Source organism: Fomitiporia mediterranea, assembly GCF_000271605.1.
Source record: "Fomitiporia mediterranea MF3/22 unplaced genomic scaffold FOMMEscaffold_7, whole genome shotgun sequence".
Lineage (NCBI taxonomy): Eukaryota > Fungi > Basidiomycota > Agaricomycetes > Hymenochaetales > Hymenochaetaceae > Fomitiporia > Fomitiporia mediterranea.
The window spans coordinates 71,320-93,560 of NW_006760392.1; the positions used below are offsets into that span (position 1 = coordinate 71,320).

The 22,241-nt window shown below is 46.1% G+C and overlaps 10 protein-coding genes across 10 annotated transcripts; 5 read left to right on the plus strand and 5 right to left on the minus strand.

Annotated features, from left to right (window-relative positions):
- The first annotated feature begins 41 nt into the window (after nt 1-41).
- Nucleotides 42-1,270, plus strand: FOMMEDRAFT_123816 (DUF757-domain-containing protein). Its single transcript, XM_007267148.1, has 8 exons — nt 42-147; nt 214-224; nt 289-319; nt 388-440; nt 513-742; nt 800-813; nt 884-898; nt 976-1,270. The coding sequence occupies exons 1-8, from the start codon at nt 103-105 to the stop codon at nt 1,111-1,113; spliced, it is 537 nt and encodes a 178-aa protein (XP_007267210.1). The 5' UTR covers nt 42-102; the 3' UTR covers nt 1,114-1,270.
- A 308-nt stretch (nt 1,271-1,578) lies between these two features.
- FOMMEDRAFT_156920 (uncharacterized protein) lies at nt 1,579-2,317 on the minus strand (the record flags this gene model as incomplete). The annotated part of the gene is made up of 4 exons (XM_007267149.1): nt 1,579-1,675; nt 1,755-1,931; nt 2,033-2,162; nt 2,239-2,317. The coding sequence occupies 4 exons, from the start codon at nt 2,315-2,317 to the stop codon at nt 1,579-1,581; spliced, it is 483 nt and encodes a 160-aa protein (XP_007267211.1).
- FOMMEDRAFT_20569 (uncharacterized protein) lies at nt 2,311-3,555 on the minus strand. Its single transcript, XM_007267150.1, has 5 exons — nt 3,421-3,555; nt 3,267-3,354; nt 3,112-3,192; nt 3,081-3,085; nt 2,311-2,978 (listed from the first exon to the last, which is right to left on the minus strand). The coding sequence occupies exons 1-5, from the start codon at nt 3,526-3,528 to the stop codon at nt 2,940-2,942; spliced, it is 321 nt and encodes a 106-aa protein (XP_007267212.1). The 5' UTR covers nt 3,529-3,555; the 3' UTR covers nt 2,311-2,939.
- A 756-nt stretch (nt 3,556-4,311) lies between these two features.
- FOMMEDRAFT_108750 (uncharacterized protein) lies at nt 4,312-6,045 on the minus strand (the record flags this gene model as incomplete). The annotated part of the gene is made up of 3 exons (XM_007267151.1): nt 4,312-5,402; nt 5,461-5,935; nt 5,986-6,045. 3 exons carry the CDS (start codon nt 6,043-6,045, stop codon nt 4,804-4,806), a joined length of 1,134 nt encoding a protein of 377 aa, XP_007267213.1. The 3' UTR covers nt 4,312-4,803.
- A 1,389-nt stretch (nt 6,046-7,434) lies between these two features.
- Nucleotides 7,435-8,041, plus strand: FOMMEDRAFT_88136 (uncharacterized protein; the record flags this gene model as incomplete). The annotated part of the gene is made up of 2 exons (XM_007267152.1): nt 7,435-7,668; nt 7,772-8,041. 2 exons carry the CDS (start codon nt 7,435-7,437, stop codon nt 8,039-8,041), a joined length of 504 nt encoding a protein of 167 aa, XP_007267214.1.
- A 677-nt stretch (nt 8,042-8,718) lies between these two features.
- FOMMEDRAFT_147012 (uncharacterized protein) lies at nt 8,719-11,313 on the minus strand (the record flags this gene model as incomplete). The annotated part of the gene is made up of 2 exons (XM_007267153.1): nt 8,719-10,252; nt 10,384-11,313. The coding sequence occupies 2 exons, from the start codon at nt 11,311-11,313 to the stop codon at nt 9,173-9,175; spliced, it is 2,010 nt and encodes a 669-aa protein (XP_007267215.1). The 3' UTR covers nt 8,719-9,172.
- A 183-nt stretch (nt 11,314-11,496) lies between these two features.
- FOMMEDRAFT_141060 (uncharacterized protein) lies at nt 11,497-13,466 on the minus strand. Its single transcript, XM_007267154.1, has 2 exons — nt 13,213-13,466; nt 11,497-13,158 (listed from the first exon to the last, which is right to left on the minus strand). Exons 1-2 carry the CDS (start codon nt 13,456-13,458, stop codon nt 11,713-11,715), a joined length of 1,692 nt encoding a protein of 563 aa, XP_007267216.1. The 5' UTR covers nt 13,459-13,466; the 3' UTR covers nt 11,497-11,712.
- Nucleotides 13,467-13,609: 143 nt separating this feature from the next.
- Nucleotides 13,610-15,789, plus strand: FOMMEDRAFT_141061 (GWT1-domain-containing protein; the record flags this gene model as incomplete). The annotated part of the gene is made up of 9 exons (XM_007267155.1): nt 13,610-13,702; nt 13,763-14,194; nt 14,245-14,430; nt 14,487-14,619; nt 14,680-14,784; nt 14,845-15,140; nt 15,191-15,430; nt 15,497-15,610; nt 15,733-15,789. The coding sequence occupies 9 exons, from the start codon at nt 13,610-13,612 to the stop codon at nt 15,787-15,789; spliced, it is 1,656 nt and encodes a 551-aa protein (XP_007267217.1).
- A 369-nt stretch (nt 15,790-16,158) lies between these two features.
- On the plus strand, nt 16,159-17,415 carry FOMMEDRAFT_20572 (uncharacterized protein). The gene is made up of 2 exons (XM_007267156.1): nt 16,159-17,067; nt 17,121-17,415. The coding sequence occupies exon 1, from the start codon at nt 16,374-16,376 to the stop codon at nt 16,866-16,868; it is 495 nt and encodes a 164-aa protein (XP_007267218.1). The 5' UTR covers nt 16,159-16,373; the 3' UTR covers nt 16,869-17,067; nt 17,121-17,415.
- A 3,205-nt stretch (nt 17,416-20,620) lies between these two features.
- Nucleotides 20,621-21,070, plus strand: FOMMEDRAFT_156930 (uncharacterized protein; the record flags this gene model as incomplete). Its single annotated transcript, XM_007267157.1, has 1 exon — nt 20,621-21,070. The coding sequence occupies one exon, from the start codon at nt 20,621-20,623 to the stop codon at nt 21,068-21,070; it is 450 nt and encodes a 149-aa protein (XP_007267219.1).
- Between the last annotated feature and the right edge of the window lie 1,171 nt (nt 21,071-22,241).

Below are 22,241 nucleotides of genomic sequence, written 5' to 3' on the forward strand. Positions count from 1 at the left end.
TGCCCGATGTGAGGTGAAAGTTGCATACCACGTCACAACCGCCGCGCCTTCTTCCACCTCTACTCTCTCTCCTACCTGCCTCACGAGTCTCCCCATCTCGTCATGAGCACTCAGTTCGACCCGAACAACGCCCAAAACTTAGTCGAGGTGTGCCCAACATTCACTCCAATCCATCGTTCATGCACCCTCATCCTCCGTTCTCCCACGCGTTAGATCGAGAAACAGTCAGTCGCTTGCTCACTATATGCGCTGACATCTCCTCATCTCTCCCTTGTGCCGCTTTCAAAGGTTCGCTGTCAAGGCAGTCGAACACGCCCAGGTGCGCCATTTGAACGTTTGATGTCTGTCTGACCGGACATCATTTCTCATGGTTCACGTCTAATTTAGGTATACTGGAACCTTCTTGAGAAAGTACAGCCAAGGGAGCTGCGATTGACAAAGTGAGGTCCCTCTGCATCACTTCTAACAGCTTCTCGAACATTCCACATTGAAATGGCACTTTTCTATCTAAGAATCGACGATGAAATTTTCAATGACCTCTCCGAAAAATTCCCCGAGCTCGTCAAAGAGCCATATGACGGCCTAATCAAACTCAATGAAGAATGGATGAAGAGTCCGGATGGCAAGAAACGCTGGCGTGAATTCATCGAGGCGTACAACGATAAAGTCAAAGACTACAACTTTGGTTCCCTCATTCGCACTGACTGTCGAGATGAATATGGGGAGAAGAACACAATTTTCGGTAAGCTATGCTTCTCATTTATCACCATGTTGAACATTTGCTAAGACACGTTTATAGTAACCCGTATGCAGGTATGTCAGAACTCTGTCCTTGTAAATTGTCGGATGTATCCTTAACGTCAGTCCCTAACACTGCTCTCAGTTCTGCGCAATTGAGGCAAGTCCTTTCATTTCCGTCGAATATGAAACGCCTAAATCAATTCACCTGCGCAACCATCATCACTGTATATATAGATCGCACGCAACCGCTTAGGCCTCAACGACGCAGCCCACGAGCTCGCAAAGCGAGAAGCCGAGAAAGAACGTCAACTTAAGGAAAAGGAGAAGCAAGACGCAGAGAAGGCAAAGAAAGGCAAGACTAAACGGTCATGACACGCAGTTCCTCAAGAGAAAAGGGAAATTGGGGATAGGGCTGTACGGCGTGCGAGGGAACAGAAATATGGGGTCTCGGGCGGAAGTCACTCTGTACATTGTCATACCTTGCTGCGTGTATTATTAGGATAATATCGCTATTGCTATTGCTTCCGTTACACATATCTTTAGGTTCTTCTCCCGAGTTACAAGTGGAATACAAATCGCCAGTTAGTAAGAGCGAGCGAATAACTGAGATTCATGAGGGCTTGCGTTTGCCTTGCCTTATATTGTTAATATTCATATGATATTGAGCAGATCGCTTGCTTCATTCTTAGACTTATCATAATCGCCTTGTCCATTCCCCAAATGGAGAGGCAAGCAAACAAAAATCACATTAAACCCTGTCCAAACATAGTCCCAAGGTACAGTCCAAGACAAAATCGGAGAACAATATTCATGCTGATCTCCACCTCCTCGATGGTCTCACTTGCAGTTCGAAACGACACCCTGGCCTGCCGTGATAGCCTTGTTCAAATCACCCGTTGCCTTGCTGAGAGCCGACGTGACGTTAGGGTCCGTCCTATCAATCAACAACCGTCAATACCGTCAATCTAAAGAAGATGCAAGACAAGAAAGGAAGAGGGAACTGGAGAACTCACGAAGTGATTCCATTCAACGCATTCTGTGCAGTCGTAAGGCCCTGACCGACCTGGTCGCGTGCATCAGCGGGGGCAGTCTGTCCAGAAATCAATGCCTTTGCGATGGTAGCAATCCCATCTTGTGCGCTGTTGATCCCTGTGAGGGCATCTGAGGTTGCGGAGGTAACGGACGAATCACTAAAATGCATTGTAAGGGGAAATAAGACACGTCAGAAGGTCAAACACGCAATTAAATGGAATAGAAATTATTTAGAAACGTGTTTTTAGCATGTACTTACCTGGAACCTGCAGAGGCGAGGCTGTTCACGTCATTCTTCGTCTGTCCAAGGGCGGTGACGATCGCTAGCCTATCGAGGTTGCATTGTAGGTTGCCAACTTGACGGCGCACAAGTTGTGCATCCGTAGGCGCTGCAGTTGTATAGAACAAGCAAAAGAAAGGAATGTGTGAACAAGACCAAGGCGAGAAGTAAGGAAGTTAGCGCACCTGAGAGTACGCTAAGCACGCAGAAGCTCAACACGGCTGGTACAGCCAACAGAGAAAGTACGGAGAAACGAGAGAACATTGTAAAAGGTCTTGACGAAAGAGACTCGCAGAGTCGACGTGAGGAGAAGATAAAGGCGACGGCGAAACGAACACGAAGAGAAATGCGAAGAGATCAACTCAACTGCCGGTAGCCATTAGCCCCAGAGGCAGCATTATATACTGGTGCTCCTCCTTGATAGTCTAACAACTTGATCGCCAGTATGCCCGATGTCGCAGCAAGTAAATTCTCATGTAACTCCATAATCAGACACAAGCGGGATGGCAACTGATAGAACGCGTCCAAGATACCACAGTCCGTCGCGCTCCAAGGTCACACGGGTGCAGTCCTGATCTTGTTAAAGAGAAGCACATATGCAACAGCACAGGCGAGCCAGAGTAGACACGCAGAAGAAGCCAGAAATACTTCTTTTTGGCAATACGCGTCGTTCCACAAGACAACGGTTGTCGTTGACTCTGAAAGGCGGTGTTGATGGCTGCTGAACATCGCATCTCGTCCCTCCTTTTTAGCTGATCATCAAGCTTCTTCCGTCGTTTCTGTGCCTTCTCGTTTGAGACAGGAACTATGAAGAGCTGCGGGTGCAGTCCAAGTGCACCCGCGTCAACACGAATATAACAGACTCGTAAAATAGGCAGATGCAAGCTCAACCCTCCCTCCATTGGTAAGTGCACGTCGTACATCTGTGGGATTTATTCTCAGTGGTGTCCCGCATTTCAACGGCACGAATGGAAGAAAAAAACGTACCGGTAAACTGAAAAAAGACATAACGGCATGAGTAAACAACGTAAATTAGATGATAATCGAAGCTGACTTACACGTCGTCATAGGCTCATCCGCGGAACGAATCTGAAGCTGATAAAAGTATGCACGATCATTGTCACATTTGGGACATGCGACTTTGAAGAGGAGGAGAATGTACAAATAAGCAAGCACGTCAAACCCGAAGTCGGACTCGATAAGAAACACTCACCGGTCGTGGAGTCCGCGTCGTTCCACGCTGCGTCCCCACCCAGGACATCATCCACAGCCTTGCGCTGGAGCCATTCACGCGATGTCATCTAAATTTATATGTCAAGCAAGGCAACGAGGGAGACATGACAGATCGCAGTCGATAGCAGGCGAACCTGATTTGTTATTGGGAAGTCATAGGGACAGGTGTTGCACGCCCATTTGTTGAGGCCGGTGTCGGCTGAGATGACGAGTAAGTTGGCACACGATGGGCAGAACAGCATACAGTCGAAAACTATCTGCAGTCCTCGCAACCAAGTACTAACTACTACTGAGTATCACTGTATCAGTATGGGACACCTGAATATGCTAGGCACATGACTAGAGATATATTGCAGATGACAAATACTAGTACTACTTTGCGATGATCTTTCATCACGATTTCACTCTGGGCACCATCTATCACACTACAGCTGTTGCAAAGTATAATTAATCTATTACATCCCTTGTGTGGCATGACATGCATTTCTACCTACTCCGACAGAACAAGCAGAGTGACAAGTAGGCTACTCTCTATATCTTACTTCTCCTCTTTCTTTTGGGGCGGGGAGTGACAATCTTTCATCTTTCCAAAGGCGTCTAGGAAGGAGCCGAAGTTCGGGATCCCTGCCTGAGTCTTGAGGAACTCCCTATGGTAATCTGCATCAACAGCCGCACATCTATTGTCTGTACTTGTCCTTGGATCTTTCCCGTCATGCCCTGCAGATCTGCTAGTTGAGCTGTTTTCGTTGGACCGGCCCTCGCTAGGAGGAGCATTCTTCTCTTGGTGACTAGACATGATATGTATGTAGAAGACAGATGATGCTAGCAGAGGCAGCGTCCCAGCACTCTTTTATATCTGAAACATGTGCAAAGTAGTTGACAGCAACGTTGTTGCGCAGCAAACTGTTCTCTGTCTACACCAGTAATGACGGATTGGTAAGTCATAAAAACCGGTGTTGAGTGCCCCTTTGTTGAGGCCCGTGTCGACTGAGATGACGAAGAGTGAGCCGACACGCGGAGTGGGAGGACAGCATACAATCGAATGCCACCACTAATGCTTGCAGTACCACACCGACGACAGACGACCACAAGTCCCAACTGTGAATATATTGGCACGCGACTTCCAGAGGTATGTGTTTATAACTTGATGGCTCGGGACATACCATCAGGCTATCATCGTGATAAGGTACGAATAACTCTGGATTATACGGGAAGACGAGCACATAGATGTGAGCAGAAATTGTTTGACTCTCGGATTACGGCAAACGTTTGGAAGTGCATAATAGATGTGGGATGTAGTTGCAAATTCAAGCATCATGCATTTGGCGATTCGTACGGCCGGCGCCGTCATTCCATCACCTGTGAATAAGACCCCACCGGGACTGCCTGAAGGGCACGAAAAAAGAAACAAACTTTGTGCTGAGCAAAAAAAACCATGGCCAACATGATATACACCCACGAACGTCGTTTCTGGAGGAAACAAAGGTCGATCCGAAGGAATAAAAGCAGCCACTTCTTCATTCTTTCCTCTGCCGCTGACGTTTCTCCGGAATAACAGGCTTCAAGATTGGCCTGCGACTGAAAATTGCCTGTATCGCACTCGGGCTATTGTCGCTTTCCCGCGTAATATTCGCCTCCCTGTCAATGTCTGCTCTCCTTGCGTGTCGTCGATGATCTATTCCTGTGAGGTTATCCTCCTCCAATCCTGCGCTGTCCCTGGAGTGCCGTCGCCTCCTACGCAGCGTGTTCGGCTCACCATTTGAAGTTGGAGAGGGCTTCGCAGGAAGATCGACCTCGTCTCCTTCGTTGCCAAGTAAATCTTCGTCTGGTATCGAATCTAATGATGCATAGGGTTTTAATAACGCTTTTACCCGCGCAAGTGCATCCAAAGATTGGCGAGACCTTCCTCTCGAAGCTCGTCCAGTCTTGGAAACACCATTCAGATTAGACGACGTGGACTGCGCGTTTGGTCGACGTAGAGCCTCCAGATTCCAAACATTCTCCAGAGTACGGCACTTCGAGTTTATATTCAAAAGTGCATCTTGGATCCCCGAAACGAGAGCCGTCAATGGCAAGCGATACACTTCTATGCTCGGTATGAACACATACGTCCAATCTGTGTATAATCGGTATGAGTATGCCAGCCTCATAAGCGTTGAAACATAGCAGCGCACCCTGTAGAATCCACTTCTCTCCATTGTCATCGTCACTTTGTACTAAATTTTCCGTTCCTTCGGCCTCCTCCACCGTCGCACCACGCGTCACAACCATCCCAATGGCCGACTTAACCCTCGTCTTGATGCGGTTGCGCACAACAGCCGACTTATGCAGGTCCTTCTTCGACATGATGAACATCAACGACATGTTGATCGTCCTCCTATTTCCTCCTAGTCTTCCATCTTTTCCGTACGGGGTGTTCCTGGCAGATGGTAGTGCATCAGGGTATGGTCGTTCCGGCTGTCCCAACAGCGCCTTTGGGAATGCGCGCACTTTTATAAACGCATTTTGATAACCAGGAAGCTTAGAAGCGTATGTTCTTGGATGCCTAGATGACCATGGATGTGACTCGTCAATGACTTGGAATGGTTCTGTTTTTTCCGAGTGGGGTGCAATGAGACGAGACAAGGCCCCCGGCGTCGTACGTCTAAACTATATAAGGGGCATTAGTGCACGGTCATGCGAGTAAAAGCTGACAGTACATTGACGGTTCGTATACGCGAAGTTTTGGGAAGACGACTTAGTTGCAAGGGTTTCCCCATATACTGCCGCTTACCGTCAACGACGACAAATATAATGGTCAATAGGCATCGTGAGTCCACGTGACCTTGTCTCATGATTGTCACATGCTGTACCTACACAGCACTTCAAATACTTAAGCTCAGAAGTCTCACAAGTATAGGATTATTCTGTCGTATGATTTATACTGTGTCTGTCTCTACACATACAGTACTAGTACTCATGAAACAGCCAAAGTAGCTTCCATTATTATTACTTCTCCTCTTTGCCCTTTTCTGGTGATTGCTTCTGCTCGTGCTTTGCACTCTCCTTTATGTTGCTATTAATCATATTTTTAAGCTGTTCACACTCGGCTGCGTCCTGGAAAGCTTGCTTGGTTCGAATAAAATCAACATCACCAAAGGCACCAGAAGTTGAGAGTGCGTTTCTGTAGTCTGTCCACTTCTCTTCACAACCCTTTTTTGGGTCAAAGTATTTAGTAGTACCTTTTGAGCCTGAACTTTTTCTATCGTCTGCAGAATTGCTTTGAGATTCAGACATGCTTGGATGTGGGGTAGTGTAATGAAGCACCTTCTTCTCAGCTTTTATATCCAAGCACAGAGTGATGTTGCTGCAAATTTACAACTTACTGACCGATCGGGGCCCAAATTTTTAGCATATAAAATTCTGATTAGAGTAATTTGGCACAGTGTTTGCTATCAACGTAACATTGTGTGAAGCAAATTCCAACTATATTAACTGTCTAGGAATAGTGTGTCTCAGTCCATGTCTGAACTTACATAGTAGACCTGACTTGGCCTGGCACAGGCAACGGGTAGTGCATACAGAATAAAAACGTTGCAGTATTTGCAACTCTCGAGAATGCAAAGTCAAGCTAAGATCATGCTACTGTGCATTTACTAACAGTCAGAAAATGTTGTAGGTCTTGGCAAAACGCACTAGCTTGTCCGATAGATCTAACATTCCGCACCCATGAAAAGCAAATATTCAGAGTGGGATTTGGACTGGATGCAAAGTTTATGCTTCTAAGATCCAGAGTTCTGATTGGAGGCTAAGTAGCAACATTGCGCCAGACTAACTGAAAGTAATATGTAGCACAAGGTGTGAGGTCTGAACTGACTACTAGTAGCTGCAAATTGCTTAAAATGGGTTATGAAAGATGCTTCATTGAGCTAATTGGCCTTTGGCGAAAGCAGGATAACGAGCTCTGCAAAGGAATGGCATGGAATGGCAAGGAACGAATGGTAAGGAACGAATGGTTCACCTGAACGAGGAGTGCCAAGGTCAAGGTAGACATTTTGCGAATGCAGCAGACAGACAATGATACGTCACGTGCCTCGCTCTCATTCAATTATTCATTCATACTCGTACTCCTACTCAGTAATCGTATTGTATCGCGCTCTCAAGACACCATGCTCCCCTCCCTCCCTCGCCTTTCCCAGCTCGCCAGCATGCCGTTCAAACGCGCTCAGACCGGCCTGCTACACGGCAAGCTCATCCAATTCGGCAATAACGTCCCCTTCTCCAAGCACAAAACACGCCGCACATGGCTTCCTAACATCCAACGCAAGGGTCTCCGATCCGAACTACTCGACAGAGAACTGACCTTGAAAGTCTCGACGAGAGCGTTAAAAACTATTAAAAAGGTTCGTGTGTGTGTGTGTCCGCCTTGAATTACCGTTTTCCTTTCGTTCTTCTCGTTATTGAACGAATAATGTTTTCTTGATTTACCTTGCTATATTTTTTTAGATGGGAGGATTAGACCAATACATCCTCAAAACGCGACACGAACTCCTCGGTCCAGAGGGGATGCGTATCCGGCTCCTGCTACGCGAGAAACAGGAGAAGCTAGCTCAACAGACTCTAGATCTCTTAGCTAAGCAAAAAGCTCGTCCCTCAGCATCATCATCAGCAGCAGCAGCACGTTCAATACAAGAAAAAGGTGCACGGAAAGACAGTGGCACAAGAGCGGTGGAGGAGGAAAAGAAGGGAGGGAATAGCGGGCGACGGGAGCGATAGAGTTATGCAAAACGCATATTGTGAAATCCATGACGCTTGCGTGTCTATTCACCTACGTGTGTCCCTTCCTATTTTTTTGTTCGACGAGTCGTAATGCTTAAGCCCAGATTCATATGCCTGACAGATCCTATCTCCGCCGCATGTACTTCTGCAGTGCTCACAATAAGAATCAACCTACTGCTTGGAAGATCGTTGTTAAACATATACAGTATACACCACGGAGGTGCCAGAACAACAAGCGTATGCAGAAATCTGACCCTTTGCTTCCTCCACCCAGCAGCTTGTTAACGAAAGCTAATATGGAACTCAAACATCGAGAGAAATAGTGTAAACATGCTAAATCATCAGAACTTGCCTGCCGACGCTCCATGAGCCAAACAAGACATATGTTCCTCAAACACGAAAGAGGAACACTAATACTTCAATGATAAAGTTGGGAAATTTTCTGCAAACATAACGTTGTTATCGATTGACAGTGTAGAAAGAATACTCAAAGACGTTGAGAACACCGACGAAAGGAGCCAAAGTAACTTTGGGTCGTATATTCTCGCTCAAGTGTGCAAAAGACAAGTATCAAGTAAAGTACAAGCAACGCTCTCGCCTCCGTCTTAGTCAGTATCCCGAACAGTAGTCATAGAATTGACATTAATAAAGACTAGGTAGAGGTGGTGTAGGCAGCGATATTGATAGTGTGTAATAATCACGCCCGAAACAAGCAGATATAGAAATATGCAAGCAAGCATCATGACAACGGCGTTAAAAAAAAAACTAATGGCACAAACGAAAGGGCAATAAACAACTCAACGGCAAAAGACACAAGACAAGAGAAAGGAATAGTGGATAAGTCAAGACTAAACAAACGATTGCTTTAAAAGAAAGAAGAGAAAAGCAAGCACGGTGTACGATAACGCAGAGAAACGAAACAAATCAAATCGTAGAGGAAACAAAACGCTAAGGAGAGAAAAAGAAAAGGGATATAGAAATATAGACGAGAGAACATCGAAAAATAATAAATAATCTTGCTAAAAGTCAAACGTCAAGAAAACCATTGTGAAAACCCATCTGCAGAATAACCCAAGAGAAAATAAAGGAAGTTGAAAGTTAGAAAGAAAAACGAGAATTAGACTGGGTTCAATGTCTCCCATTTCCACTCTCATTCTCACTCAAAGTCCTTCCTTTCATCGGTGGACTCCTCACGATGATCTGTGGTGCGGCACGGTGTTCTTCATCCTCAATGCTTTCACCACCTCGCGCAGCGCCTTCGGAGACTTGCCTAGTCAGTAAATCAGGGGACGACCGAACCGACACATTTGTACCTTTAACATTCGGATATGCATGAAGTACCGGAGAGTGTAAAAGAACAGGTGACGGCGGCTGAGGTTGAGGCTGAGGAGACGCAGCACGCGACCCATCTCCACCCGTAAGCTTCTTCCACCACTTCGATCGACGCGATTCGCGTTGTTCGCCAGTACTATCCCGCGAAGCAGACGTAGCAATAGACCGTTCGCTACGTGTCGTAGTCGTAGTCGAGGGAGCGATACTCGGCGGTCGGCCGTCTTCCAATAGTCCATTCCCACTCGTATCGGCATCTACGTCCGAGCTTTGTGGATCCGCGCTCACACTCGCGCCAGAAGTGCTCGTAGAGAGAGGCAAAGGCGAAACAATCGGTCGCGCTTTTGGAGGGACATAATACGTAAACGGCGACGGTGACGGAGAGCTGGTCGGTACAGGGTTAAAAATCGCCTCAATGATATTATCCGCAGTCTTCCCTCCTCCTCCTCCTCCTCCTCCTCCTCCTCCCGTACCTGGCTCCAGCGTCGGTACAGGACTGCCTAACCTAGAACCACCCGTCCCAATTCCAGTCTGCAACCCCAAACTGGTTCTCGAACCTCCATCCGTTGCCCTCCTATGCGGCCTCAACGAAGGCCTCGAAACCGAAAGCGGTCCCAGTCCGCTGCCCACAGCGCTTTTCTCTAACAACGTCGCTACACCTGCCATCACTTCACCCTTTTGCAATGGTGGAGCTTTATAGGTCCCTTCGCCTCCGACGTGCGTGAGTTCGATCGTCAGTTGGAGCGTTGCGTTTGTTTTACTTTCTCGAAGGAGGTAGCGACGGGAGATGGGCCCTTTGTCGACATATTCGGCTAGGTTGAGGTAGACAGCTCCCAGACGAGGGTTTTCTGGTGCGTTCGCATCGCCAGGTTTGGCAAACTATCAAGGAGAACAATCAGCAATCCAGCCAGAATACATCCAACTGAATATGGTGTAATAAAGGGGACGTAATTATATTTGTAGCAGATATACTTGTGGACATTTCAAATTAACGGAAAGGACGGACATACCTGTTCAACCACAAGCTTCAAGTCACAAGGTTGCAGGTCCTGTGTATCCCGCTGTACACTCATCTGCACCACGACGTTGATCGTCTTTCCCCACTTCACATTATGCTCACGCAGCGCGACATACGGTGTCCGACCTCGCGCCTCTTGTGAGAATTCCGCTGTATCACCATCCCCATCCTTTCCTCGGCTTCCTTCTCCCAGATTAACGTGATTGCCAGGAATGCTTGATGGAAATAAGTCGAAGGACGTGGCATGTGGAGATGCGGGCGCCGAGGACGAGTCCTCCGACGTCGACGGGATGGAGAGCATCGATGCGCCCGATGGCGTCAATGATTCGTGTTCGTATGGATGATCGGTATCCAGGGTTTCTCGGGCTTTTCCCTTCCCGAGTCCGTTTACTAATCTCAGCCCACTTGAAATCGAATGATCATCAGTGGCAGATGTTGCCCTCCCGTTCGTCGTCGTTGTCGTCGTCGCGGACCCGCTCGTGGTTCCATGTCCATGTCCATGTCCATGTGTGTTATGATGAAGATGGTGTCCGTGATGACGCGCCGCTTTGGGTCGCTTCACACCGTGGAATTTCCACTTGACACTAAATTCCCCACCGACGAGAGGGACGTTCCATAGTTGATGGATCGTGAGTTTGACATTGAACAAGGCATGTCGAGGGAGGAGCGGGATGAACTCTGCGAGGTGTGCGCGAACACCGTGTGGTCTTAGCGGGTGTTGATGAGGAAGGGGCAGAGATTGGATTGATGCAGAAGATTGGCCGGGAGTGGGTGACGGCGACGTGGTGGTACTGGTGCTACCACTCGCGCTAGGACTGTCGTTGGTGAAGGCGCTGGTGCTGAGCGCGCCAGACGAGTTATCGTAATGCCTCTGTTTCGCAGTTGCAGTTGAAGAAGAGGCGGAGGCACTAAGCAGCGTCATTTTTGTCGACCCATTCGCGTGTCGCGGAGACTGTTAGGCGAGGATGGGAGGAGAGAGAGAGCATGGAATGGGAGATGGGATGATGAGGAGAGACGGACGAGTCGGGTGTACAGCCACGTACGCAGCTTATTTAAGATTAACAATATATTTATGGCACTCTGCTTCTTTTGTCTCAATACATATATTTCTATGGCCACTAGTACATAATCAATACCAGTCTGTAAATCATCCCGAAAGTACACAAGATCAAGAAAATGCAAAAAAAAAGTACCATGTGAAGCAATCCATATCCGATGCACATAAAAATCGTAGATCCAAGAATGCAAGAGAATGCTTGTAGACCAGAGAACTTCAATGACGCAAGCGAAAGGACATCGCAAGTCATCCAAGAAATCAAATTCAATCCACGGCCATAAGCTCCTTTCCTTCCTCCACTGCCAACGTCCTCGCGCGTCTCTCATTTGCCCTTACAGCTCTAAAAACAGGCAACAAATCAAACACCTGTCTCCATCCAGTTGCATACCCTTCCTGAACCAAATTCTCCGTCGAGTCCGTATTCATGTTGATAGTCGTGTTATGATTATCCATCCCAGCCCACTGAAACACTTTCAAAGACGGGAACACCCCACTCAACAGCGCCGCAACGAGCGCAGGATCCAATACTCTCGAGCGCCCCACGTCCAGGTTAATGAGTGCATGCGAGGCGACGTTCGAGCTCGCGATAGTGTTCTCCGATATCCCTGTACTGCAATCTAGAAAAAGTCCAAAATGCTGGAGAGACGGACAGGCTTCCGTGATAGCGAGAAGTCCAACTATTGTGGCTGCAGGCCTAACAGTCCTAGCCCGCTCGCAATACGGGTCCGAGCACAAGTTAAGAACCTCTATCGTCGGCCACGCAGCACCTAGATGGAACAGGTCCATGTCCGTGAGATAGAGTGGTACGCCGAGTTCGAGGTGCACAGCAGCAAAGTTCCGCATGGTAAGAAGAGGTTTGAGGACCTCCATGTCGTGATGGTATAGTTCAGGATTCGTATTGTATAGTCTATTCGCAATTTGGATATTAATCTCCTGTTTGGGTACATTAAACTGAAGTAGACGTAGAGAAGGGCATTTTGCCGCAACAGCCTCGAAAAGCTGCCGCAGATCCCGAGACTTGGGATATTCGCGTACGCTGAAGCCAAGGCTGACCATGGACGATGAGCAGCCAAAACACCTGAAGACTTTGTAAAAACCCTCGGTTTCTCCAGCAAGGAAGAGGTTCTGTAGAGAAGTGAATGCTGTCGAATTGTCCCCGATTTGCGAAACGAGCAAGTTGGTGTTCCCAATGAGGTTGAGATGTAGAGTTGTGAGGTGAGGGAGCTGTGCGAGACTCGAAAATCCTTTCGCATCGACGCAGTTCGGAGTCCATAAGTTGACCGACTTGAGCTCTGAAGGTTCCTGTGAGAACACGTCCATGAGGCCTTCCATGAATGGCGGGGTGATAGCGGCGCCGTCTCCCCAATGCACGATGAGCTTATTCAATTTCGGGGAGCGATCTGCGAGAGTGCGGAAGAACGTGTTCATGGAACGTGTGGCATAAATATTCGGATCTGCATTCCAAATGGAGACCGACTCGAGCGACGGGCAGAGCATGAGGGTTTGAAGATGGACGCCAGAGACAGTTGTGGCCGTCACTTCCATATGCGTCAGCCGAGGCAAAATAAACCCAGGATCGCGTCCAAAGGCAATATGATCCACCAGTGGCTCTTCAATGTAAGCCAAGTCCTCTGGACCCCAAGTCCGCACGCGTCGTGCGTATTGTGAGAAGCGTTTCCAGTCTCGAGGAACAATGAGATGATTCACGGTCTGGAGACGGCTCTGTTATTTGAGGGACAAAGACGGTAGTGGGAGGATACTGACAGGTTTAGGCTGTGCGGTAGCATCTGTTGGGTGCCATGACATGAGCTCTGGAGGGAATACCTTGAGGAGGTGGGTAAACGACTCGAGGTTCTCCCAGAGGACGTCGAGTGCGGGGTCTGAGAATAATTTAGCAGTGCGAGCGAGACGTGCTAGAGCTGGTTTATCGCAAAAGCGGAGGACAGTGCGCAGGATCTCATCGATCTCAATGACGTTGCGCATGTGGGTTGCAGTCGGGGAGGCCACCATGTTGATCGTGGAACGACACTCGGACTCAGTCCAAGGCCAAACTGAAGCTGAGAAGCAGCGGACTGGGACAAAGGAGACGCACGTGCCCATCAGGTGATCCATCTGACGTCGATAGCCCGCGTCGATCCCCGTTTTCTCCTCTAGAGAGTCTATGGCAGACTACAAGGCATCAAAGGAGGCCTTCGTCTCGGACGGCACAGGCTCGTCGATCACCCATGTAAACCTCGTCTCCGCAGTCGCCCTCGTACGTCCCCGCGCATAAACATATCTCCTACCCTACAAGTCCTGATCCATTCCGACGCAGTGCTCCATCGCACTCCATACCGCATTGCAATCACATCTATCTTCACTAAACTTGCTACTGGAATGGACAGTATTAGTCCTCCCACTCCTCTTGTCCATGACTCTCTTTGCAGATTTCCCTCTCTTACTGTCCTTTATCCTCCTCGTTCCGACTGTCTTACTGTTCTTCCGTTCGTCCAGGCAAGACGACGAGCCTCCATTATCGCCACTATCCATCTCTCGAGCACCGTCCCCGTTGCACTCCTCGAGCTTTCCTCCTCAACAAGTCTCTTCCTCACAATCAAGCGATGAGAGTATACCAATAGCACCGCTTCCAGCTTTGACGGTCTACCGAGCACACATGATGCTCATGACAATCCTCGCTATACTTGCAGTCGACTTTCCCGTATTTCCGCGCTCCTTGGCGAAGTGCGAGACGTTCGGAGTGTCATTGGTGAGCTTGTTGGTTGTGCTGCTTGAGCAGATGCTGACCGAATCAGGTAGATGGATCTCGGAGTGGGATCGTTCGTCTTTTCCCAAGGTGTCGTCTCCGCAATACCACTCCTTAAACAACCACCGTGCCTCTTGGCGCCGGCTGTACCAAAAATTCTTTACGTGTCGAAGAAAGTACTTCCGCTTTTCGTCCTCGGCATCGTCCGAGTGATCTCGGTGAAAGGCACGGAATATCCTGTAAGAGCTCTTAATTTGATGATGTCTTCGTTCTGAACAGTAATTTCTTTTGTTAGGAGCATGAATCAGAATATGGAACCCACTGGAATTTCTTTTTCACAATGGCTCTCCTTCCGGTGCTCGAGGTTCTGCTTCATCCCGTGATAATCCTCTTGCCAATATCACTCCTAGGATTCTTGGTAGCTCTCTGTGAGTCCACTTTCGTCCCAACGAGTTCAGCTAATCAATCTGACGTTATGTATTGTAAAGCTCACCAGCTCACCCTGTCATTAACTCCGCTACAAAACTTTGCCTTACACGCGTCTCGTACGAATCTTATAAGCGGCAATAAGGAAGGGTTGGTTTCGCTCACAGGTTTGCATTCATTATTCCCATATTCCCGGACCACCTCATTCAAAATTTACAAATCACCAGGATATCTCGCGATTCATCTTCTGGGGCTCTCTGTAGGCACGCTACTCCTCCCGCCCTCGCCATCAGAATTTCGACAGCAACAACATAAACTACGCCTTCAACTTCGTGGATCGACGTCACCTGTTTCCCCTTCGAAAGCTTCTCAACGCAAGGACGAGACCAAGGAAAGAACGAAAACATGGAAACGCCAAGATGACAAGACCGTCCTCGAGCTATTTTCATATGCGCTACTTTGGTGGACTGTTCTCGGAGTATGTTACTTAACGGATATCGGAGGAGGAGTGTCTAGGAGACTTGTAAGTCTCGTCGAGCTTCAAAGAAGACACTAAATTGACTTGCCATCCAGGCTAACCTACCCTACGTCATCTGGATCGCAGCGTTCAACACATCCTTCATCATGTTCTACCTCCTACTAGATAAACTCCGCCCCTCAACCTCCCAGTCCAACCACATCTCAAGAAACACTCTACACCCTACCTCCTCCGCGCATGATTCGTACTTTCCAAGCGACGACATGAAGTCGAGTAGGAAGGCACCAGCGCTGTTAGAGGCGATCAACCGTAATGGGCTTGCGCTTTTCTTACTCGTATGTACATCTCGCAACTTATGCAGCATTTATCGCTCATATAAAATATTCCATTTAATTTCAAAGGCAAATGTGTTAACCGGCCTGATCAACTTATCCATGTCGAGCATGTACGCCTCAAACATGGTCTCCATGGTTGTTCTATCTTTATACTCTTTCGGAATGTGCTCAGTCGCTTGGGTATGTAGAGGGACACGATTGTGGAAGTTATAATGTGTCTAAACAGTATCATGTACTTCAAACTACTGAACGTAGACCATATCCATACAATACAATATATGCTCTATTACCTATGCATGCAGGACGTACACCAAATTCCTATCACAAACAGATGTGTTCGTCTTGCGCTGAAGGCGTAATGTGTGATGGTATTGCTAAAGTAATCGTGCTTGGTGGCAATCTTCCTAGTTGCTTACGTTAGAGCAGGCATTTGCGACCTTCTTCTGACTCTGAGCGTTTTTACATGAACAGGCCACAAAAGAAACTTAGCAGTCCGAACCATGTCCTTCCAGACTTCTAGTCCCCCAGATGACATGAATTTATTGGTAACGACGGGTAGTAGAATAGGAATATGTACAGTCAGCAGCAAGCAAGAGTTGCTCAATTGGGAACCGAGGCAGGCTCGGCTAATCTGTGAGTCCATATTGGCGACTATTTACGCACTTCCATATTTGTCAAGTAAGGACGTGTATGCACTTGTTTACCTCCACGACTTGAAGCAATCATCGAGTACGCCAACCAGCTCAACGAAGTACTTAAATATGGAGTGGCCTCCCAGAATGCTCGCTTGCCTCTTTGTTCCCGACGACATTGTGGGCTATCTCCGTGGCCTGTTTCCGGCCAGTATAAAATCCTCAACGCTTTTTGCTCTGCTTCACCACCTATCTGCACCCCTCAGACCTAGGCGAATTAGCCAATTTTCACTCTCGATTCCAATTCAACGATGATTGTAGCGAGCCGGCTCTCGAAAACTAACAAGCTCACGATGGGCTCGAAAATCGCGAAGACCTCACCCTCCGCACTCGCCGACGCTGCGCGTCGTCGACGGAAGCTCGTCCTCAAGCCAATCAAGCAAGACACGTTCTTGTCCGGTGTGTCTATTCGGAAGGCAATGGGCCATCGTCGCGAGCGCGTCCGCCGCCTGTCGCCCGTGCCTAAATGCAATGCGAAGGACAAGTCCCAGCCTCGCATGTTGCTGCCCACGAGCTACAATGTGTCTTGCGACGACTCGACCGACCAGCCTGCACAGATTACTCACGTCGGTGGTGGAGTTTCTGCAAACTGCATAATTGCCTCGCGCATGCCAGAAATACTCCAGCGCCCAGAGTTGCATGATGTTTTGCCGCAGATAGCGAACCGCTCTGCACATGCGTCCCAGTTGGCGTTGAAGGGTCTTGAGATTGTTCGTAGAGAATTGATTAAGAACGGTGACAGGTGAGTAACAATTTGCCTGAAAGTACATGGAAGAGCGATGGTCTGACGTCTTGCTTTCTAAGCCTCATTGCAGCCGTCGCAAACGCGGTTTGCGAGCCTATTCAAGCGACACACAGTTGCGAGCTCCCGCAGTTCGTCAATATACGCGTACCCAGCAATGTACCACGAGAACATATCCCCTCGCACATGCTCATGGTTCATTCCTGCCAAAAGAATCTCAAATTGCACAAGATGGTTGCTGTACCAGTCCACGCACCAGTCCTGGCAGCGTTCTGCTCGCGCGTACCACGCTTACCAAACCCAAGGCCACCTTCACTCGAACCGTTCGATTCGCAGCCTAACGCATGCAAGCGTATTGTCCCACTCGTACCTTTTGCAATACCAAGCCCCGAAACGTTCCCGTTGATGGTACAATTCCTCTGTACGCAGAACGCCATGCATTTGCTGAAACAACTCGTGCCAATTCCCCCTACCGATGGCGATTACTCGAAACTCTCGAAACACCTTGCGGATACGTATACGGGTGCATCGTTGCTTTCGAACGCGATGCGTGTGTATGGAGTATGGCAAAATGCGTGCTCACTCGGCGTGCTCAACGCCCAGATATGGGAAGTGATCGACGTCGCGTGGAAGGGATATCGTGACGCGCTTTTGCTTGCTCAACGATAACCCACCTTCTTGTCCGATGTCCATCATCTATTCGACTTATTCTTATTCAGGTCTTCCGTTCATTGTCTCCATAGCCCTGCCACCACATATATCCAACCATTCTGTATCATGCACCATTTTTTACTTCTTTTATCCCGAATATGTTCTATGTCAATATATGCCTCCCTATGCCTGTCTCTATGCATCCTTGTCTTTTTCTTGTTAATGCTTCAACCCTTCCTCTCACTCCTACTTTTTTGTCCCGCATTTTTTCTTGTTAGTCGCATTGCTCTGAGCTCTTGGAAAGTACCGTACAGAATAGTGGAATCGTTGTAACAACAAATGAATATCAAGCTAATATCATCTGAACAGAATGTTTATCTTTGCGAAGCGAAACCTATTTGTCAGGCCACATGTGCGAAGGAATGATAGGCTTCACAATTCTGCTCCTGTGTAATATTCTATCTTGCACAAAACTTTCGTCGCAATAACATAAGATTCTCTTCACGAGAGGATAATTTTCTCAATATTCTGACAGTATGGGACACGACTTGCAGGCCGCAGCTGCAATTGAGGCACAAGTAAACTAGTTGCAAGTGGGAACTCTTGGCTTATGCCTAGTCTTTTGACTATGTGAATTGACAAGTATTGTGGCATGATACTAGTTGGCCTAGTACAACACTGTACAGGTCCTAGTAGGGTGCACTTTGCAAGCAATTGGAACCCCCTCAGTACTATCCCCAAGTTTGTATCGGTTGGGTCTTGATCGCAGCACTCTTGCTGGCCCTTGATTTTACTTGAATTAGTAACTTTCGATTATGCTTTGCGAAATCTTGATTTTAGCATATATTTGCGCATTATTAGTAAGGTATAAGTGTAAGGAGAAGGAACTCTTCGTTCTTACTAGTACACTGTGTATACATTCACTCTGCATACATCATGTCAAACCGTTCAACCGAGAAGAAGACGACAGGCTCATCTAGCAATGATGGCAAGGAGACGACCGAAACAACTATTGCGACTTCAACCCGAGATACTGATGAAGAATGCAAGAAAGCAAGACAGAGGCTTCGTATAAGTATGGTACAAACTATGGCAGGAGATGGTGGCTTTAAGCAGGTTAACAAATCTTTTGAGGATGTTGCTGAGCATTGTTATAAATCAAAGATAACCCCTACAGATGAGAAAAATGAATAGTCTACTGGCTATTTGAAATTTTCAGATACAAAAAAAATGTATGGGAAATATAACTTCCCTTATACATTGGGGAAAAGTTGCATTTCTTATAATGTATTGTAGACTTTGTAAAACATAATGTAAGTATTGTATATACATTGTAATAAAATTATAAGGATCTTGCAGTTATTTGCAATGTATATACAATACTTATATTACTTTTACAAAGTCTACAATGTATTATAATGAATCTGACTTTTTCCCGATGCTAACAACTTGAATTTCTTCGGAACATGAGCCATGCTGCTACTGCACCTCGTAGTTCTTGTTGTTGTCAGATAACCTCTCAGGCTATCTGTACGTCTTTTGAAGGCCTTGATAATATGTATAGTATAAGTGTTAAACAATGCTGGACAGGTAGTATAACAGTAAAACAAGTAGTCAAACATTTTAACTGTGCCTTTCAGCTGTCTGCATTCAAGTTACAGGTGTTGTTAATTAGCATGGGATTGTATAGACTTAAGAACTTATAGTTACTTTATAATATTAGTACGTATGATACAATATTTTATACTGTAAATTAACTGAAGGAGACGATTTATTATGAAAATTAAAAACAAATTCCAAAACATGATTTATTTTAACACTAGAGATTCACCTTGTAATAGGTTCTACCATGTAATACAAATATAATTATAGTAATATATTCATAGTTACAGTCTTTTTTCTGGTACTAATATTACTAATATTACAATTCATACATATATATATTGTGGAATTATAGGCTATGGTCGATTGTTTCAGATTGCATACTACTCATCAGGGGATGTTATAACTTTCACATCCATCACGAAAAAGTCTTAACAGTTGTATTAGATTATAACCTAGTATATTTTTTACTTTTTGTAAATTTTGTAAAAGTGATAATAACTTAGATAGTGGTTTTCACAAGTCAATTATAATTTAGTACAAGTAAAGCAAGAATTCAGAATAGTTATTAAAATTACTGATATTAATTATAATTGTACATATTGTCAAGACATACAAGTGATTATAACATACCTCCTGAAATAATAATGTTAGAATATACTTATTAAATTTTAACAGTATAGTATCCTCTTACAATTTATACCAGTCATTACAAGCATTTGAATAGCTTGTTTTGGCTTTGCTTACAATTTGTATTAAATAATTAATAAAATATAATTATATTTGATTATAGAATACAAAAAGATAGTAAATAATACATTATTTCTACAATCCCAATCCCTGCACCACCAGCAGCCTCTGTCTCGTTCTTTCGCGAGTGGAGTTTGTGTCAATAAAGGATTAATGTGTTCTTGGGCTGTTCGATGTAGTCTTCGTCACCAGGCCTTGATCGTTGCTCAGTCCCTGCAAGTAGAATCGTGTACGCGTGTGAGTTGTAAGGTCGAGCAGATTGTGAAGGGTGAGGCTGTGTCTGTGAGACAGGTTTAGGGTGATTAGTGAGTGGCAACAAGCAAGAAAAGATGGACGCACCGTGGCGGCGTGCAGCGAGTGTGAGTGGTGCATGCAGATCGAGATGCAGAGCGTTGGACAAGCTGATTCAGACTGCAGACGAAATCGTGTCTGTGTGCGTGCGCTCTATTTTCCATAAACGGCGTCCAATAGGAGGTACCATGAACTGAGTCGTGGATTGTAAGAGCGTATCTCTGGGACGTTCTGGAACGAAGGGAGATGGCAAAGTGGAAGGCGTTGACGGACTCAACTTGGACAGGTGTGAGCAGTGGCCGCTGCTTCCGTTATTCGAAATGATGTCATGGACAGCACTGGGGATTGTAAATGCACGCAGTGTGAGTCCATCGAGGGTGTTTTCAAGCATGGAATGGTGGGTGGGGAAGGAGAGTGCGCGCGGGGGTCGGAGAGAGGGTTGCCCCTTGGGAGTGGTTGTACATGGACATTGTCGCGAGCGTGTGCTCGTCGATTGCTGCTTGCACTGCAGAGCGGGAAGAATGCATGGAATTATTGAAGAAGTCATTCAGTGTTGGTCAACAATGCGGATGCGTGAATGCGAATGCAAATAGGGAGGCGAGCGTAAAACAAGAAGGACAACGGAGGAGAGGCAACGCAAACGGCGGAGCAAGGAGTGGGAGGGATGAAAGACAAAAAGTTGGGAGGAGATGGATGAGCAACTATTGTGCAGGTTATTATGAAGTGGACCGGCTGCTTACGCTTTATGTTGAAGGATGGTGTAGTCAGCTCGGTGGCATCATCGCGTGTGATCTGAGGCTCAGTGCAGGCATCGCAATGGCAGATTGGAGAGACAAGCGCAATGTTTTTCGTCTAACAGTTGCAGGCAGAGTGTCTGCTGGTAGGACGCTTGCGAGCGTAGGACTTGACTAGAGAGAGCAGAGGCGACGACATAGCATTGGGGGCAGAGGGTTGGAGAGACGGTGAAGGTAGGAGGTAAAGGAGTGACGAAGAGAAATGCGTCATTATATGCTCTCGATCTTCAGTCCTTGATTACGTAATCACAGATAATTTATATCATAAAGTATCACATTTAAAATATTATTATTATAAATGCTCTGTTGACTGATGAGAATAAATGTACACGTATTTTGGCTAGTACTTAAGATACTTATGAGTCTATTATAAACAGCTGTTCAGCCAATTATTTACTTTATAAGAGTATAATCACTCTGACTTATATATTACAAGAGTAATGTAATACTTCCATTGTAATATAACAAAAGTTGAACTCTTATAAAACACTTGCAAGGGTAATAGAGAACTGTTATAAACTTTATTATTAATTGGCTACTATTGTATATAAATTTATATACAATTTCAACATATTATAATAAAAGTTAAGTACTTATGTCTCACATATAATATTGTAGTAATAATGGTATTAACATAACTTGCTTCAAAAAACACTTGTAGTATAATGCAATTCTTGTATAAGTATTACATTTATATACAGTTGTTACATTTCAATTACAAGCAAAGTATAATTATAATTTTGAATTGTAATTAATATATAAGTACATTATTACATTACATTTGCTATTATTAATTACATTTGTTGCGACTTTTTCGTGATGTCCATGTCCCTATATACGCCCAAATAACTGAGCATAGCATGTCCCGGATCCGAAAGGTGTAGAGGCAGAACAACTGTGGAGACTACGTTTGAGGCATGCATGGTTGACATAGATAAGTTGATCAGGTCAGTCCACACGTTTGCCTCTAAAATTGATTAAAAACTGTTGTAAGGCAAGGAGTCGGCATAATTATGAGATGACTACAAACAAGTAAGAAATGTGCAAGCTCATTACAGTTGAGTGCTTCTAACAGCACTGGTACCTTTCTGCTGGACTTTATTGTGTCACTGGTTGAGTACAAATCACTAGCATGCAAGAGAGTAGAGTTCAAAACATTCCTTGGGATATTGTTGTGCTTGGTATTCGAGTAGCAAAATTTACCCAGTAGGAGATAAATATGATGGAGGATGTATTATTCATAGGTTAGAGCTAAGTCCTGAACCTGCCGCAACTTACCAGCTATCAAC

Excerpts from the sequence above, each read along its gene's own strand:
- FOMMEDRAFT_123816 (XM_007267148.1), top strand. The coding sequence starts at position 103 with ATGAGCACTCAGTTCGACCCGAACAACGCCCAAAACTTAGTCGAG. Across the intron at positions 320-387 it reads AGGCAGTCGAACACGCCCAG|GTATACTGGAACCTTCTTGA; the intron begins GTGCGCCATTTG and ends CGTCTAATTTAG. Across the intron at positions 441-512 it reads AGGGAGCTGCGATTGACAAA|AATCGACGATGAAATTTTCA; the intron begins GTGAGGTCCCTC and ends TTTCTATCTAAG.
- FOMMEDRAFT_20569 (XM_007267150.1), bottom strand. The coding sequence starts at position 3,528 with ATGCTGTTCTGCCCATCGTGTGCCAACTTACTCGTCATCTCAGCCGAC. Across the intron at positions 3,355-3,420 it reads ACTTCCCAATAACAAATCAG|ATGACATCGCGTGAATGGCT; the intron begins GTTCGCCTGCTA and ends ATATAAATTTAG. Across the intron at positions 3,193-3,266 it reads CGACGCGGACTCCACGACCG|TCGCATGTCCCAAATGTGAC; the intron begins GTGAGTGTTTCT and ends TCCTCTTCAAAG.
- FOMMEDRAFT_141060 (XM_007267154.1), bottom strand. The coding sequence starts at position 13,458 with ATGGTGGCCTCCCCGACTGCAACCCACATGCGCAACGTCATTGAGATC. Across the intron at positions 13,159-13,212 it reads CTACCGCACAGCCTAAACCT|ACCGTGAATCATCTCATTGT; the intron begins GTCAGTATCCTC and ends AGCCGTCTCCAG.
- FOMMEDRAFT_20572 (XM_007267156.1), top strand. The coding sequence starts at position 16,374 with ATGATTGTAGCGAGCCGGCTCTCGAAAACTAACAAGCTCACGATGGGC.